The sequence below is a fragment of the Perognathus longimembris genome, chromosome 13 (genome assembly GCF_023159225.1).
Source record: "Perognathus longimembris pacificus isolate PPM17 chromosome 13, ASM2315922v1, whole genome shotgun sequence".
Classification (NCBI taxonomy): domain Eukaryota; kingdom Metazoa; phylum Chordata; class Mammalia; order Rodentia; family Heteromyidae; genus Perognathus; species Perognathus longimembris.
Window position 1 is genome coordinate 63,114,177 of NC_063173.1, and position 19,373 is coordinate 63,133,549.

General features: G+C 48.6%; 1 protein-coding gene and 1 pseudogene across 3 annotated transcripts in view; both read right to left on the reverse strand.

Annotated features, from left to right (window-relative positions):
* Positions 1–15,110, reverse strand: part of Ap2a2 (adaptor related protein complex 2 subunit alpha 2) — a 72,427-nt gene extending 57,317 nt beyond the window's left edge. For 2 of the 3 annotated variants that reach the window (XM_048361672.1, XM_048361671.1), the window contains exon 1: positions 14,884–15,110. In XM_048361672.1, the coding sequence (XP_048217629.1) occupies positions 14,884–14,950 (67 nt within the window). In that variant the 5' untranslated portion in view covers positions 14,951–15,110. The remainder of the gene's footprint in view (positions 1–14,883) is intronic. The other variant, XM_048361673.1, reaches the window with a different exon arrangement.
* Positions 10,755–13,221, reverse strand: LOC125362748 (annotated as a pseudogene).
* Positions 15,111–19,373: the final 4,263 nt, after the last annotated feature.

Sequence of the window (19,373 nt, forward strand, 5' to 3'; positions counted from 1 at the left end):
TAAAGTTTTTCTTCAAATATATGATTTTCAAAGACTTTTCTCTCATTCTTGGGTTGCTTCTTTACCTTATTAATACTATTTTGAAGCACATACTTTTACTTTAATGATGCCCAATTTATTTTGATAGTAATCACATATACCTTTATTGTCATATCTAAGAAAACATTTCGGCCAGGCACCAATGGCTCACACCTGTAATCCTAGTAACTCGGGAGGCTGAGATCTGAGAATCACAATTCAAGCCAGTCCAAGCAGGAAAATCTACGAAACTCTCATCTCCATTTAACCACCAGAAAACTGGAAGTGACACTGGAGCTCAAAATGGTAAAGCCCTGAGCAAAAGAGCGCAGGAACAATGCTTAAGGCCGTGAGTCCAAGCCTCACAACTGACAAAAAAAGAAAACATTTCACAAAGTCACTATGACTTACACCTGTATTTTCTTTTACTGTTATTGTTGCCATTATTGTTTTGACAGCATACTGGGGTAGGAACTCAAGATACTCTATTACCTGAGCCATGAATGACCCCAGTCCTCTTTTGTAAGGGGTTTTTTGGTGTGTGTGTGTTTTGTTGTTTTTTTTTGGGGGGGGGGGGGGAAGGTAGTTGCCAGTCCTAGGGCTTGAACTCAGGGCCTGGGCACTGTCCCTGGCTTCTTTTTGCTCAAGGCTAGCACTCTACCACTTGAGCCACAGCACCACTTCTGGCTTTTTCTATATATGTGGTGCTGAGGAATCGAACCCAGGGCTTCATGTATGCGAGGCAAACACTCTACCACTAGGCCATATTCCCAGCCCCTAGATTTTCTTAAGTTTTTTAAATTACTAATTTAGGTTAGTAATTTACATTTTCTTCTACAACCAGTTTCAGTAATTGTATTTCTAAAACTTGTCAATTTCATCTAAGATATCTAATATTTTGGCACCCAATTATCCACAGTATTCCCTGAGAGTCTCATTTCTGAAGGTCAGTAATGAAGTCCTCTTTCACATCTTCTCCAGGAGAAACAATCAATCTTTTCTTAAATAGACTTGATGCCTATAAGCCTAGTCTAAAAACCATTCTCTACCTGGCTTGGTAGCTCCTACCTGTAATCTTAGCTCAATAGGAGGCTGATCTGAGGAGCAAGGTTTGAAGCCAGTCTGGACAAACAAATCGGAGAGCCTCTTATCTCCAAATTAACCAGAACATACCAGAAATAGAGTTGTGTTTCGTGAGGTACAGCACCTACCTTAAGTAAAAAGGCCAAGCAAGCCAGGCGCCAGTGGTTCATGCCTGTAATCTTAGCTACTCAGGTGGCTCAGATCTGAAGATGGCAGTTCAAAGCCAGTCCAGGCAGGAAAGTCCAGGAGACTCTTCTCTCCAATTAACCACCAAAAAGCCAGAAGCAGAGTTGTGGTTCAAGTGGTAGAGCATTAGCCTTAAGCAAAAAAGCTCAGGGATAGACAGGCACTGGTGGCTCAAAACTGTAATCCCAGGGTCCTGAGGATCCCGATTCAAAGCCAGCCCAGGCAGAAAAGTCCATGAGACTCTTATGTCCAATAAACTACTCAGAAAACCAGAATTAGCTCTGTATCTCAAGTGGTAGACTAATATGAGCAAAAGATGCTCAGGGACAGCGCCCAGGCCCGAGTTTAAGTCCCACAACTGGGAGGAGGGGGGGAGGGATGGCCAAAATCCCTGAGCTCAAACCCCAATGATAACACACATGCACACACACAAACACACACACACACAATTCTCTACATTCAAAATGACAATTCACTAATAAAAATGGAAATAAAAAAGCCATTCAACCAGCCTGAAATGCCCCAGAGCCCACACCTCACAATGGAGCACCTCAACCTGATTTTGGTTTTCCCTATCTGCTTCTACCCTAGCTTCTGACCATGCCCACCAGGCACCAGTCATGCTGAAATCACAAACAACCTGTGTATACCACTGCTGCTCATGTCTCTCAGCAGTGGCACATGGTACGCCTTTCCTGGATCACCAGCCCCCTACATTCCATCAGCCCTGGAAGAACTGGCCCAAATCCATCCTACATTTCCTACCTGACCCTCTGCTACGCTGCTCATTGCTATGGCTCATCTGCACCCTTCACTTCATACCACCACCATCAAAAGGTTTGAGCTACTCAAAGATGCTCAGAGTTAACTTAACCCCATTTTTTTTCCAGGCCTTACAATACCAGATGAGGCTCCAGCTGCTTCCTCCAACTCCGGGCACTTTCCCCACATAGCCTTGAGCTTGCTGCTCCTCCCGCAGCTTCTGCTAGCCCAAGGTGTCACTTACTTCAAGTTTGCTCCTCTGTCATCTTCACAGCAAGACAACTCTGATCACCCTGTTTAGAAATTAACATCTGTGGTAGCCTATGCCTGTAGTTTTAGCTATTCAGGAGGCTGAGATCTAGAAGATCATGGTTTAAAGCCAGCCCAGCTAGAACAGTCCGTGAGACTTCGTTTCCAAAATAACCAGTAAAGGGCTGGGAATATGGCCTAGTGGCAAGAGTGCTTGCCTCCCATACATAAAGCCCTGGGTTCAATTCCCCAGCACCACATATATAGAAAACAGCCAGAAGTAGTGCTGTGGCTCCAGTAGTAGAGTGCTAAACTTGAGCAAAAAGAAGCCAGTGACAGTGCTCAGGCCCTGAGTCCAAGGCCCAGTACTGGCAAAAATAAATAAAGAAAGAATAAAAAATAACCAGTAAAAAGCTAGCTGAAGTCAGACGTCAGCTCACATCTGTAATCCTGTGATCCTGAGGATCACAATTTGATTCGAAGCTAGCCTGGGTAGGAAAGTCCTTGAGACCAGCCACCAAAAAGCTGGTGTTGCACAAGTGCTAGGATGCTAGACTTGAGCAAAAATAGCTCAGGAATGGCACCCAGTCCCTGAGTTAAAACCCCAAGACCGGCAAAAAAAAAAAGAGCAAAGCAGCAAAGATATGCTAAGCAAGCAAGCTGAGCAATGGGAGGCTGAGTTCAAACTCAAGTACTGGAAAAAGTAATAACAACAATAATAATAAAATCAATAGGTACTAGCAAAGTTTTTCATTAATAAATCAACCTTTAAAAAAAAAATCTCTCCTGACCCTGCAGAGATATGCATAATATCCCCAGAGACTTTACCTCCCTACTCCGCAAGTGGATCCTATGGGCTACTGACAGGCAATAAATAAATAAAACCTGCAGGAATGATGCTGCACGACCCAAATGGCAAGAAACACAAGTCTGGCTGGAAGCAAGGATGCATTGAGGAGGAAGGAGCCAGAGATCAAGTCTGGGCCAAGCCTAGACTGATCTTTCCAGGGCCAATGGAAGAAACAAGGAATTTAGGCAGGTTCTGGGGCCAAAGGCTATTCTGGGCTAATAGCAAGCAGAAAGGAGACCTAAGCTCTGCCACAAAGGAGCTGTGTTCAGCTGAGCCTGAAGCCTCACCATGCAAGTCCTACAGACACCTCTCTCAACTCCAGCCTGCGACTCCCACGCAGGAGCTGTGAATCACACTGTGCCTGCACTTGTGACTGCACAGGACACCGCGAGTGCTATAATGAATTAGACCTGACCTGACCTGCAGAGACAGCCTCCACAGTCACCACCCCAACCTTACTGCTCTTCAGAACCCCAGCTGTCTCCTAGCTATGCCCTCAGGCTCACTGGCTGTGCTTCTCCCCAGGGCAAGTCCCCCACTCCCCAATCACACCTGAGTACTTAGAACAACTTTGGGATAGCTAGTGCACATGGTAGTCGGTAGCCTGGTCTGCCGGCCAGGCCCCAGTGCTCAGGAGCAGCACTGGCTCAGATCTTTACCCACAGAGTGGGGAGATAGAACCTGCTGCCAACTGTACCCCAAAGGCAGTGAGTACCATCTGCTGCCTGCACCTACATCTTCTCATCCTTGCTCAGTGAACCCTAGGCTTCAGTTTTAAACATCACCTTTACCAGTGTCCCATGTTCTTACCTCTAACTCAAATCTCTCTTAACTTCATAACTGTACTTCAACATCTCTGCCCGAAATTTATATACCCTAAGCAGGGGCCAGATATTCCCTCACCTCAGGTAACTAAAAACCCACATACAGACCAAAATACAGCAGTGTCCTGCCTGAGAGAAGGGATTCTGGCAGGAGTCTCCTTGAACTGAGGGGCAGAAGGCTGGGCTGGACAGAGGGAGCCGCCAAACACTAACCTTCCCAGGAACAAGAAAGCCTGTCAGACTGAGGGAAGAGAGTCCCAGCTTCACAAAGTATACCCCATCTAAAAAAAGAACAGTGCAGTAGCAGTGACTGGTCTTCATCAGAACTTACCACAAGCAGGGAGCTGTGGCTTACCACCTGCAATAGCCTGGTAGCACCAAGTGTCCTCACCCAGAGTGGAGAAGAGCCCCTCTCATACCATCTCCAGCACTGAAGCCGGCTAGTCATCAGCCCAAATCCACCCATCTGATCCATAAACCTCAACTCAGCTATCACCTCATCTCTTTTTATTTTTGCCTGTCCCAGGACTTGAGCTGACATTGAGCCACAGTACCACTTCCGGCCTTTTCTGTTCATGTGGTACTGAGGAATCGAACCCAGGGCTTCATGCATACTAGGCAGGCACTCTACCACTAAGCCACATTCTCAGTCCCCATCTCTTTTTTTCCATTTCCTGGCACTCATTTCAGTAAATAGTATTTTATATGACCAGAGGCACATAGGCACTGCGCCTTTGTGTTCCTTCTCCCCTGAGCTCACTATGTATTATCCCATCTTAATGAAGCCACAAGAAACCATCAACTGTGACACATACAGGAGATTGAAATCTCAACAAGTTCTGGCCACAGATTCATAAATCCCAGAGAAAAATCACAAAATTCATGAACAAACAGAGCAACATGGCTCCCTCAAAAAAAAAAAAAAAAACACAACAATGCTACAATAAAGAAATTAAGTGATAGTGAAGAGAAAGAAAGTTCAAACAATGAGCTCAGTAAAACAATGATAGGTTGGTTAATGACATATAGGAAAAGATGTTTAAAAACCTGGATAAGGGCTGGGGATATGGCCTAGTGGCAAGAGTGCCTGCCTCGGATACACGAGGCCCTAGGTTCGATTCCCCAGCACCACATATACAGAAAACGGCCAGAAGCGGCGCTGTGGCTCAAGTGCCAGAGTGCTAGCCTTGAGCGGGAAGAAGCCAGGGACAGTGCTCAGGCCCTGAGTCCAAGCCCCAGGACTGGCCAAAAAAAAAAAAACCTGGATGAATTCAAGGAAAATTCAAGCACACAAGAAATATTGAACAAAACTGCAAGAGAAATCAAACAGCAAGAAAATATACACAGCTGAATGAACTAAAGAAGGCAATGTAGGGGAGCTGGGAATGTGGCTTAGTGGTAGTGCTTGCCTGCATGCACTAAGCCCTGGGTTCAATTCCTCAATACTACATAAACAGAAAAAGACAGCAGTGGCACTGTACCTCAAATGGTAAAGTGCTAGCCTTGAGCAAAAAGAAGCTCAGGGACAGTGCCCAGGCCCTGAGTTCAAGCCCCAGGACTGGCCAAAAAAAAAAGGCAATGTAGGATATGAGAGAAATTCAATAAAGAGATGGGAACCTTGAAAAAAAATCAAACTGAAATTCTGAAATGAAGAGCACAATTGGAAAAAATATAAACTTAATCAAAAGCCTAGGTGATAGAAGGAGTTGAGAAGAGGACATCAGAGGCAATTTTAAGTAAAAAGAACATCACTGGAGGTATCACGATACCCGACTTTAAACAATTCTACAAAAGCCAAAGTCATGAAGCGAGATTGGTACTGGCACACACACACACACACACACACACACACACACACACACACACACAGCACCTGAAGAGGAATGAAACAATACAGAAGACCCAGCTATATAAATACAGAAGACCCAGCTATAATCAACTTTCTAGTTCCCAAACCTGTAGCTTTAATGTCAAACCCTGGAGTTGCTTACATGAAGGCAAGCACTGCTTACAAAGATGACCAGCGATGGCCAGGCACCGGTGGCTCATGCCTGTAATCCTTGCTACTCAGGAGGCTGAGATCTGAGGATCTCGATTCAAAGCCGGCAGGGGCAAGAAAGTCCATGAGACTCTTTTTTTTTTTTTTTTTTTTTTTTGCCAGTCCTGGGCTTGAGCACTGTTCTGGGTTCATTTTGCTCAAGGCTAGCACTCTGCCACTTGAGCCACAGCGCCACTTTTGGCCATTTTCTGTATATGTGGTGCTGGGGAATTGAATCCAGGGCTTCATGTATTCCAGCCAAGCACTCTTGCCACTAGGCCATATTCCCAACCCCCTCCTCCATGAGACTTTTATCTCCAATTAACTACCAGAGAACCAGAAGTGGCACTGTGGCTCAAGTGATAGCCTTGAGCTGAAGAGCCCAAGGGACAGCACCCAGGCCCAGAGTTCAAGCCCCTAAACCAACAAAAACATATTTAAAAAGAAAGGGGGTGAGGTAAGTGGGGAGAAGGTAACAAGTTGGATAAGAAATGTACTTGCCTTACATATCAAACTGTAACCCCTCTGTACTTCATTCACTTTGACAATAAAGAAGAAAAAAAAAAGATGACCAGTGAGAGAGAGAGGGTGACAGGAGGCAGGCCTATTTGTTTTGCACTCATTTTATGCCCACTCAACAAGGGCATACACAAACAAAAAGCCTTCCTGAGTTTAACTTGGAATTAGGGTTTTGTGATCTCCAAACCTCTTTTGTGCCTCTACTGTTTTTCTCTGCTGTCCCATAGGTCAGCCCCACCTCCAATCAGAGAAGTCCATCAGGGCAGGGGCCAATCTCATCCATTCCAATGCCCTATGACTCCCCACGAACCTAGTTTTGAGTACAGAAGGTATTCAAGACAAAGGACATGGGATAAACTGGACTGGGGGCACCTTAGGGACCAGAGATATGCTCTACCTCTTGGAACTCTATTAGCATTTCAACCAAAACAGGTCCGGAGTGACCAGGCCCTCTCTGAAATATGGGATCAAATCTGTTCCAGAACTAAAAACTGTTCTTTATGAGGAAGCCAGTACCTGGCATGTGTCTGTCCCACCGGCCCTCCACAATGGGTCAGTATCCTGTAGAGACAGGACGCGTGCGTGTGCACGCGTGTGTGCTCATGCGAGCGTGCACAGACCATAATAGGCCTGAACTCAAGACTAGGGTGCTCTACCTTACCTTTTTTGCTCAAGGCTAGCACTCTACCACTTGAGCCAAATCTCCACTTTCAGCTTTTTGATGGTTAGAAAAGAGTTTCAAAAACTAGAATTTTCTACCGAAATTGGCTTCACACCTTGATCCTAAGATCTCAGCCTCCTGAGTGTAGGTAGGATTACAGGCATAAGGCACTGAGGTCCAGCAGTATTTGGGGTGCTTTGGGGGGTTGTTGTTTTGTTGGTTTTGTTTTGACAGGGTCTCGTATGCAGCCCAGGCTGGCCTTGAACTCATCATGCCCTGCCCCCTGCCTCTGCCTCTTCAGGTGTGTACCACCACACCTTGCTCAGGTCTGGTGTTTTTGCCAAGCAAATCTGCTACAAACTTAAAAGAAGACTTAGCTTTTGGAACCTTATTAATTCAGAAGTTGATGCTAAAGGACGTTGGCTTTGTGCTCAAGAGCCTGCAGCAGACATGTTTGGTTCCAAGGGACTCAAGTCCTTCCTACTCAGTTCACACCATGTAATAAATCTCTACTCATAATAGTGCAAGACCTCCTCAAAATACTGTTTTCTGTATCATACCTCTTATAATCCCTTCTAAACTGACTCATCTAATTTTTCAAGAACCAAAGAAACACCACCTAATCCAATAAATAGATGTCCTTTCCAAGAACAGTGGCTACAACCTATGCATATTGCTGCCAAAAGTAGCACAGTGGACAGCATTCTAAGAGGAAAGAGAAGTGATGCTACATAACTGACACTGGAAGATGCTACCACAGGGAAGTCTAACTTGACACTAAAGAAACAGAGACCCCACCCTTTGTGGGAATGGGAGAAAAGCTAAAGAGGTGGGCACTTCTTGGAAGTTGCAACCATGGGGCCAGCTGAGGAGACCAACTGGAGCAGACTTCCTTCCTCATCTCTCTCCTTACTCTGTCACACATTTCCCACATCAGTTTCTAAGAAATATGAATTATGCAGAAGAATGCAAACGGAAATATGCAAGATGGGCATTCTTTTCTAAAAGTCAGCACTTTTTAAAAAGACAGTCAAAAAAGACAAAATGGACTTTTAACTCTGAAGATGACTATTTTAAAAATCCAGGACTGGGGGCATGGATCAAGGGATAGAATGTTTGCCCAACAAGCATGAGACCCTTAGTTCAATCCCTGGTTCCACCAGAAAATAAAATAAGTATCCAATAACAAAACTAGGTGTGATGGTGAGCATATGTAATATCAGCACTTTAGAGGCTGAGGCAGGGGGATCAAGAGTTCAAATGCAAGCTGAGTTGCAAAGGAAAATCCTATCTTAAAAGTCAGGAATGAAACCCCAGGACTGGCAAAAAAAAAAAAAAATCAGGAATGAATAAATAAATATAATGACAATAAGAGAATGACAAAATCTGATTCTGTGTATTACTATGAAAGAAAATGGAAGTACCAACTTCATGTTTAATTTTTACACTGAAACAAACAGAATTTTAAATTTATGGTTTATTTCTCAACTTATGATGAACAACAACTGAGATTTTATGAATGAAGTCTTTTTTTTACTTCAATCATACTAAAGTACAATTCAAAGTGGTGTGATTCCAATCTAAACAGAGTTGGCAATGGAATGCAACACCATGCACCCTGCCAGCTGATCACTGAACAAGCAGGAAAAATGCACCCCTTCTTCACAAACATTGAAGACTTGGTTCTACCAACTGCTAAGCATACCTATCCTCTTCTCCCTTCACTTGAATACCTGAAGGGATTAGGTACAATGCCTTTAAACACAACTGAGAGCAGCTGGATTCATTTCATCTCCACAGACCCCAGTCTCAGCCAAAAGGAATAAATGGTAATTTTTGCAATTTCCTGCCTAAGGTTACACTACTGCTTCATAACAAAGCACTTGTCATTTCCCCTTCCACTGCAGTCTGCTTATTCTGCAACGCTTAGATAAGACAGGTTCAACAGTATATGAAGATACTCCAAGCCAGGTGCCAGTGGCTCACACCTGTAATCCTAGCTACTCAGGAGGCTGAGATCTGAGGATCTCATTTCAAAGCCAGCCCAGGCAGAAAAATCCGTGAGACTTTTATCTCCAATTAACCACCAGAAAACTAGAAGTAGCACTATGGCTTAAGTGGTAAAGCACTAGCCTTGAGCTGAAGAGCTCAGGGACAGCACCCAGGCCCAGAGTTCAAGCCCCACGACTGACAAAAAAAAAAAAAAGAAAAAAACAAAAGATACTCCAAGTTATGATGTGGTTATGTCCAAATAAATCCATGAGAAGATGGGTAGCTACTGTAAGTGGCTGGCTGGTAGCTCATGCCTGTAATCCTAACTACTCAAGAAACTGAGATCTCTATAAAATTCTTATCTCCAATGACCTACCAAAAAGCCAGAAGTGGAGCTATGTATGGTTCAAGTGGTAGAATGCCAGCCTTGAATACAAAAGCTAAATGACAGCACTCAGGCCCTGAGTTCAAGCCCTGAAAGAAAAAAAAATATTAAGCCAAACTATCACTATCAAAGTCAGAAATTGTCTATATATATACAGTACTCCCATCCATAATCTAGTGTTGATAACAGCAATGCAGGAAGAAAGGGGCTATTAAGGCTGAGGGTGTGGCTTAGAGGCAGTGCTCTAGCCTAGCTGGCATGAGTTGAGGCCCTAGGTTCATATCCCAGCATGGGGGATGGCCCTAATTTAGTTATATGTGACTATCCTTCCATATATCACTTGTGTAAAAGCAAACTAAATAACTAAATAATAAACAATCCTTATTTTCCTAATGCCAGCAATGCTTTTATTTCTTGAAATCCTTTGCTTGAATACAATGACAATCAACAAAACAGCCTGTGTGAATCTCACTGGACCATACTGCAGGAAAACAGCCAATCTCCAGAGGTCATGTATTGTACAAATCCATTTATACGACAACCTTGAGATCACAAAATTACAGAACTGGAAAACACATTAGTGGTTGCCAGAGATAGAGCAGTAGATGTGGCTACAAGGGCTGGTAGGAAGCTTTTATGATGATGTATCTCACCATGGTGCAATTACACACATGCACATACATGTGAGCATATGTAAACTAGTAAGATCTAGAGCCTGGGGATGTGGCTTACAGCACTTTCCTAGCATGATCCAAGTACCCTAAGAAAGGGTAAATAGATTTTTTTTTTAATTTTTAAGGATTCCACTCCTCTACCCTACCCTTTCACACAAAACTCTACATAAAGACCACTTCTTGGGGCTCCTATGTACAGGAGAGAAGCTTGGCTACATGACAATTTCTAGATATGTGGCACTTGGCATGTTAACATTACAGTAAATGATTCTACTTGTAGTTTCAAACCTTCCTCACCCTTCCCACCCCCAAAAAATCTAAACTGTACATGAGTTTACAAACATATTCACATTTAAATAATGAGAAAGGTCCAGGCTGAGAATGTGGTTTAGTGGTAGAGTGCTTGCCTAGCATGCATGAAGCCTTGGATTTTATTCCTCAGTACCACATAAACAGAAAAAGCCAGAAGTGGTGCTGTGGCTCAAGTGGTAGAGCACTAGCTTTGAGCAAAGACAGGCTCAGGGACAGAGTTCAGGCCCAGAGTTCAAGCCCCAGGACTTGTTAAAAAAAAAAAAAAATAGATTCTGGGGAGTCTCCTCCTTGCATTGTCTCTGTGGGAAATAAAACATGAGGGGAGCTGTCCCTACAAACTGCATGTGCCCTGGGGAGTCTCGAGGTCATTGTTCTGGTCCCACTGCTAGCTTCTTTGGCACCTCCATGTTCAACTGCTAGTCTGACTTCTGCTGTACCCACAGAAGAGCCAGCAGCAGTAGTGGCTCTTCTGCTTGTCATCACTCTGGCTTGAGCTCATGCTAGAAGGGACGCTTCCTCTCCTGAAAGTGCTTATGGGCAAGCCAGTCCTTCTGCTGGCACTGGGAGCCACAGTACCAGGCCACTAGGCAAAGCTTGCAGATGCTGAACTCCTGAAGCTGCTTCTCAGTTACTGTGCAAGAAGGGTAGATAATGACACTCACAGCAGGTGCAGGAATTCTCCTCCTCCTCTACCACATCCCTACTGGCATTGTAGTCCCATGTCAGGATAGGGAATTGCTTTTCTTTGGGGTCTGTGGGAAGCTGCTGGATTGCAAGCCAGTACACGTGCTGCTCACTCCGTTTGCCAGAGGTCTCTTTGGCTTTGGGTGCCAGACTCATGGTACCAGCAGCAGACTGTCCAGGCAACTGTCCACTGTTGCTACATTGAGATGCACCCCTTGAAACCCAGGAACCAAGCCTCCCACAGCAGCTCATGGAGGAACCTGCATGACCCCCTTCCTCGATTTTGGTCATCTTTCTCAGTTTTTGTCAGAGGCGTATGCAAATTATCTTAGCACCACTCCCATCAGCCTCCACCTCCATTCAAGCCTAGGAAGAGCAGCTCTCCACCAGGGTGTGTCTTGCTCATCCATCAGCATGGACTTGGTCTTCCTGAAAAATGCCTGATTAGAAGTTGGCCATGGCCAGATCTGTGCTCCTGGCCAGCCAGCAGTGACGTTCTCTCAGGAAGCACCCAGCCAGGCCGAGGCGAGGCCAGGCCAGGCCAGGCCAGGGTGGGCCCCAGGCAGAGAAGACTGGTAGGCTCAGGCTGCCTCGTGCCTGCTGGACCTGCCATGTGCCACCCTAAAATAATGAAATCTAAATACCCTAGTGAACTGTACCAATGTCAGTTCCCCCTGTTGAAAATATCCTATCGTTAAGTAAGAGGTCTACAGCAGGAAGGGTTGTATGAAAGATGCCAGGGAATTCCCTATGTATTTCTTCACAACTTCCTATAACTATTTCAAAACAAAGCACCTATAATCATTCAATATAATAAACAGTTGCTGGATGCCAATGGCTCACAATCTAACTACTCAGAAGGCTGAGACCTGGAGGATCCAGGCTTGAAGACAGCCTGGGCAGCAAAGTCCAGAAGACTTCGTCTTCAATTAACCAGTAAAAAGCCAGACTGGAGGCATAGCTCAAGTAGTACAGCATCGGTCTTGAGCAAGAGGACCAAAACAAAGGACTGAAGGTTTCCAACTTTAAGGCCTGACAGTGGAAGGAAAAAAAAGGATATTTTAAAATGTGATGGGGGAAGAGGTAGAATGATGACTGGGGTGACTCTGATCAAAATACATTGTATTCTTAAGTGGAGACGTTAAAATAAAACCCCCTGGACAACTGATGTTAACAAAAATAAAATCAGCTTAGGAGAAAAGGGCTAGAATGTTTCTAATGACAACTCATAGAGAACTAACTTAACTCCCATACACTGAACTACCAAATTTACAGGTCCTAGTTGAAGTTGATTGGGAAGGAGCAAGTTAGTTTCCTGAGGTTACCTGCTACCTAAGCCATAAAGCTACAGGTCTAAGTACACAGCATGACGTGCGTCTCCAAGGCTGAAGCGTGTTTGTGGCTGCTGACACCAAGAGTGGACTACTAAACAGATGTGCCAGCAGATGCTCAGCAACATGGCTCACATGTTCATCTCTCCTTTACCCACTGCCCCCCTCCCATGCTCAGGACAGGTCCTAATGGAAGAAGGGAGCTACAAGGCAGAGCTGAAATGCACTTGAATGACACTTCATCTAAAAACCCATCCATCAACACGTGGGCTCAGTTACTGGTAGCTTCTGGTCTTAGGACTGGTAGAAGAGCCACAATCAAGCATTGTGAAGCCCAGATCAAGTACCCTATACTCTGGGGATCTGAGTATTCATATCATTTATTGTCACAATGGGAAACCAGGAAGCACAAAAATCAGAGCCAGGAAAAGAAAAGGTAGGCAATGACTCTCTTACCTCAACACAGGAGTCAAGTTCAGATTACCTCTGACTCTGGCTCACACAGGTTTCTGAGGGTTACTCATGACTGAACCTCTCACACATACTGTGTGACAGATGATGCTAGAGAACAAGTCACACAAGCTCCCACTTATGGAGTTTACAGTACATGGGGGCTACACAGCCCTACTGGAGAAGACAACACCATTCCAAAGGCAAGGAGGGGACACGCTTCTGAGGAGGGGCCACAGAAGGGGCTCCTTCAGGGAAGATCATGCACCTCTCCTGTCTGGCACATTGGTCCACACCACTGGTTCTTAGAGTCAACTCTGACTCTCAGGGGACATTTTACAATGTCACAACTGAGGTATCTAGTACTGCTAAGCATCCTCCAAGACAGAACACGATCCTACAACAAAGAAGAACCCATATCCAACAGCTATGCCAAGGTAGCAAGTATTTTCCAAGTATTTTCCAAGTATTTCCCCGTGTGGCTCCTCTGGCCAAATACAGAACCTGGCACACAGAGTACTTGTCTTCTAAGTGGTGAGTAGTTGTGTGGGGTAACGGCTTTCACTCTCAATGTCCTGCTCAGTATAGTTGTTTTTCCAAAAAACAGGACAGATGTCACAGTCAATTCAAAGCTATGTGGATAAGCATTCATTTACAGGATTCCCCTTCAGAAGCAACATAACTTCACAAATTCCTCAAAATGCATCATGACTATGAATACTGTCGTTTGGGACATTTCATTCCACGGCAAACCAAGACCAAAGAAAGAATGCTGCCCTACTTGTACAGCCCCGACCTGAGGAGTGTCTGTTTTTCTGCAGAGTAAGGAAAGAGACAGACAGTCTCCTACCCCTCTAAAGTCCTCACAGACTCAGGGTCAGAGTCCTCCACCCCACCAAAGGAAGCAGATTAAAGGAGTGGGCAACAGTACTGCTCACTAGGTGAGGTTCCAAGATTCCTCTCTCTCTCTCTATATATATACACACATTAACCCTAAAGCAACAAAAAAATCACCAGAGTCAACTGTTTGCTAGATAACTAGGAAAAATAACAATAAACACCAGGGACACCAGGTAGCTTTCCCTAAATAAAAGGATGTCTCCGATAACCCCCAGGCGTTTCTGCACACCAACGTCCCTGGGTGCCTAAGCGCCCCCGTGACCCATTTCGCCTCCGGTGGCTCCTTCTGAGTGGGTGGGAGGGCGACGACACTGGATGGGAGTACCCCGGAGCAGGAGCGAAGCTTCCAGCATCCACACCCGGCTGCTGCAGGTCCCCTCGGGGAATGAGTCACTTTAACTGCGGCGGGAGAGATCTAATCGGCGCGCAACAGGCCGCCAGAACCGGGTCACCGGCCCTCCGCCCGGGTGCACGGCCGGCCGACGCTCTTTGGGAAGAGGCCGGGTTAAAAGCTCCATTACTAGAAAGAGCGAGATGACATCATGCTGGGGAGGGGCGTCTGGCCGGAAGCCCCTCGGCGGTGCCACACGCCCCAGACACCCCGCCCCTGCCCACGTCCCCACGCCGGGACCCCCGCGGCCCCCGCGCCCCCGCCGGGCCTCAGCGCCCACCGGACGCCAGCCCGGCGGCGGCGGCGGCCGCCCGCACCCACCCCGCCCGGGTCCGCGCCCCCGCGCCCCCGCGCCCGCCGCCCGACCCGCACCCCCGGTGCCAGCCCCGCGCCCGCCCGGCCTGCACCCGGGGCGCCCACCCTCCCGCCGCACGGCCGCCCGCCAGACCCCGCCTCGCCGCGGGACCTGCACCCCGCGCCCCGACGAGCGCGCCGCCCCGACCCCGGCCCCGGCCCCGGGCCCCGCCGCGGGGTCCGCGCCCCCGCCCAGGCCCGCCGGGCGCCGGACACTCACAGTTGCGGATGTCGGAGATGAAGACCGCCAGGCCCCGCATCCCGTCCCCCTTGGACACGGCCGGCATCCTCGCAACCCCGGAGCGGCCTCGGCGACCGGCGGGGAGGAACGCGGGCGCCGGCGGGCGGCGTCGAGCCCTCGGAGGTCCGCCGCGGGCCGACTCGGAGCAGCCCGGGAGCGCGGAGCCGCCTCACCACAGCCGCCTCAGGCCCCGAGCGCCGCTCTCTAGGTGCGCGCGCGCACGCAGGACGCACGCGCCGGCGCGCACGCGCACGCCACACCTCGCGCTCGGGGGCGGGGGGGGCGGCGTGAGGCGGCGTGCGCGCGCACGCGCCGAGGCCCGCGGTTCTGGAGGCGGCCCCGCGGGTTCGCGTCCCGAGTCCGAGGGGGAAGACCGCACACGGGAGCGGGCGGGGCGGGGCGCCCCCGGTTACCGCCGCGCCGCGCCCCGGCCAGCGCCCGGGACCCGGAAGGGCCGGCCTCGCCCACCCCGAGGGGGGCGGGCCGGGCCGGGGCGAGGACGTGGGGACACCTGCTGGGACCGGGCCGCCCGCGACCCCCCGCCAGGCCCCCGGGGCCGGGCTCAGAACTCGCAGCCCGACCCCAGGGCCCGTCTCCCCTGGCCAGTGGAGAAGTCGGCCTGGAGTCTCTGCCCACTGTGCCCGGGCGATCGCTGTCTAGAGGCCGATCTGGAAGCGCCTCGCCAGCGCCCTGGCAAGCTCTTGCCTCCAGCCTCTGCTGCCGAGACCTCCGGTCAGGGGGAGCCCCAAGATCACCGCGGAGGGCCCTCAGCGGGACCCCAGGCCCGGCCAGCGCTGCCCGGGCTGGAGGCCTGGCCAGATGGCCCTGCCCAGGGCTTCCAACCCCACCCCCCCACCCCCCACCCCCGCCCCAGTCATCCCATCCCTTAGAACCGGCCCAGACCCACCAACCAGACCTCTGCCCCGCACTGGATCACGTCCACAGTCCTGCGGAGAGGTTAGGCCTTGGGAGAGTCTAGCCAGAGGAAAGAAAGGGCAGTGCCATCCTGCGTCCGGACCTGGCACCCCAGGACCCCTGAGGCACAATCCTCAAAGGCAGCTGAGTTCATAGCATGCAGAAAGCCCTGGGTTCAATTCCTTTTGCCACAGGATGTTCATTGGTGAGTCCTGCTTTTCTTGGAGCCAAAAGTGACTTCAGCAGGGCAGATCAAAGGTACAGATGCAGGGTGTGGGGAGCTATATGTCCAACTTTCAGTTAATCCACAGGCCCCGTCAAAGAATCTTTTAAGTTGCCTCTCATACCATATCCTGGAAGATACCCTCCTGAGATTCTACCGTCACCCTGTCACCCAAGTGTGCCATGACATCCTATAGAGCCCAACAAATGGCCACCAGAAAGACACCTCCACACATATATCCTGCCATCAACTGCTCCACAAGCCCGGTGACCCCTCCCTCCCCCTCCCAGCCGGAGCTGGAGCCCACTACCTTCCCTGACCACAGTTACTGTTCAGCAAGGAAGAGGCCATTTTCAATAGCAGTGCTTGGAAACGGCTGTTTCACTGCGTGCCACACATCAGTTGCAAAACCGCCACAATGAATACACAGACTCCCAGATGTCCTCCAGCAATCCTGTGCACTGGCGGGGCAAGCATGAGGCCAGAGAGAGCCAGCGTGGGGTAAATGGGGCAACTAGAGAGTTCCATCCTCACTCCCGGCGGCCTCCTCCTCTTCCCCTAACCCTTGAGACCTGGATGCCAAGTCCCTAAATCACACACTCTGCGGGGAAAGACATAGATAGGCCTCATGGGCCTCAGGAAGTTGAGCTTACTGACAGAACTCTACAGTATTTGTTGGTGAATTCAGACAGTGGACCAAGAGAGCAGCCCTTTGCGAGCCATTCACCAGCAATCTGAGTGCTCCTCCCTCTTATTGCCTCTGGTGTCAAAACACAGTTAAGATGTCAGAAATTCTAGAATTGTGAATTCAGAGAGGGGAATTCACTAGCTTCAAAGCTGGAACCTGCCAGGTCGTCCCTAAGGACACCCCTCCCTGGGAAGCCTTGGAACTGTGTAAGTTACAAAAGGAAATCAGGTGGGGCCTGTTCAAGGGACCCTAGAGGTAGCCCTTTTGCTCCAGCTGTTCAAGAAAACTCAAGGCCAGGGCATGGCTCAGGTGGTACTTTACTATGTGGCCAGCACAAAGTCCAGAGTTCAAGTATAAGAACACCAGAACCAGCTGGGCACCAGTGGCTCACACTTGCAATCCTAGCTACTTGGGAGGCTGAGATCTGAGAATCACAGTTCAAAGCCAGCCTGGGCAGAAAAGTCCCCAAGAGACTTATCTCCAATTAATGACCCAATAACCAGAAGTGGCACTGTGGCTCAAGTGGTAGAGCACAAAGACTAAGGGACAGAGCCCAGGCCCTGAGTTCAAGCCACATAGCCAACAAAAAAAATAAATAAATTTAAAAAAGAACACCAAAACCACCAAAAAGAAAGGGAGGGGGAAGGAAGGAAATTCTAGGGCTGGTCAGCTACACTTGATTTGAGCCATTGTCTTCTCACCTGATTTCAAGAGGCAAGTTGGGACCAAAACCCAGTACCCCAGAGAAGATATTAGACCTGGAAATAGCATCATAGCCTATTCTCTGTAATGGGGACCCCCCCCAAGGGAGGGGCCCACAATGTAACGGGGTCCGAGGGTGGGGGAAATCCCCCATCCCTCCAAGAGTCTACCACTCAGAGACAGTCTCAAATAAAAAGATGGATTTATTGGGGAAGTAAAAAGTATACTGACCGGCCAGGGCCGCAGCCCAGACTCGGGACCATGAGCCCCAGGCCACACTCAGGGTTGGGTTATAAAGGTAAACACCACATGGTCAAGCCTGCCACACACAGGTGGCCAATGGGGTTCACTCACAGAGCATGCCAGGTCACACGCAGGTGGCCAATGGGGTTACAGTCTGTCTCACAGTATCTGTTTGAACCAAACTATCATTCTAGTTAGAATTAGCGCATGGATTTGGCGGGGCTCACATGATGCACAGGTTTAACCTTAAACGTTCCTTGGATGTTCCACAACTCAGGTGGTCAAGCAGTTTACACAATCTTATCACAGCAAAGGGGAGCTTCCCTGGATAGGGTGGGGGAGATCTTAGTGTAGATGGAGTTGGCTTCTGCTCCAATCTGACCTTGAGTCAATCTGACACCCCTCCACAATTAATGATGGCACTGGCCAGATCTGACCTCCCTATTACATTCTCCAAGTCCTCCTTCCTGATGATTTAGCAAAACTAGGGAAAGAGACATCCATCCCAGGTCAGGGTTTGCCGAACGTTGGGTTGGACCTCATTGATTCCTGGAACCCCAGCTACCATCAGTTAACTGCTTAGAGGGCTGGCTTGGGGGATAAGGGTCCCCAGGATAAATGCCAGTTGGGCCTGAGTCTGTCATCACCAGAATTTAGCTACTAAATTATGCACTGTAATCCTACACAGGAGACTGAGATCTGAGGATCTGGTTTGAGGTCAGCCCCATCAGGAAAGTCTGGAAGTGGGGCTGTAGCTATAGCCTTGAGCAAAAAAGCTAAGGGACAGTGCCCAGGCCCTGAGTTCAAGCTTGAGGCACAAGAACCTCAATTTCAAGGCCAAGCTGGGCTACATATCCAGATCCCGCCTCCCACACATACACACTCATGGGGGGTGGGGAGGAAGGTAAGAATGGAAGGATATAGAAATAATGGAGGAACAGGAACAATGATTGGCCAGTGCCATAGTAAATATGCAGAGAATGCCAGGAACGCTGACCTTCTAGCCTGGTGCTTACAGCAGTACACCTGGAAAAGTCCCATCAGGATCATGCAAGAACTCTCTAGAGAGGCCTCTACAATGGCTTAATTCCTGAGAACTTCGGTCATTGCATCATCCCCGTCAATTCACCTGCTTAGCAGGAAGTAGCACATACCCTGGAGCCTTGGGCAGAGATTGCTGGCTGTTTCCTCTTACTGAAGCTGTTCCCTCTCACTGAATCCCCACTCCTTCAGCAACTTCAGTGGGCACTTGACCACCCAGAATAAGAAACCGTATTTCCCGTCTGTATCACTAGGCTAACAACAGAACATGGAGGGAGGATGTATGGATTACTGCAGGCCACCATGACACACATACGCAGCCACACTTAGCAGCCACTCCCTCCCTCCCTGTCCTGCAGGTTAGAAGTCTGAGTTCAAAGTGTTACCCAGATGGTTTCAGCTGAGGCCTCTTCCTGACTTCTTTTTTATTTTTTTATTTTTATTTTTTTGCCAGTCCTGGGGTTTGGACTCAGGGCCTGAGCACTGTCCCTGGCTTCTTTTTGCTCAAGGTTATCACTCTGCCACTTGAGCCATAGCGCCACTTCTGGCCGTTATTCTTATATATGTGGTGCCGAGGAATCGAACCCAGGGCTTCATGGATACGAGCAAAGCACTCTTGCCACTAGGCCATATTCCCAGCCCCTCTTCCCGACTTCT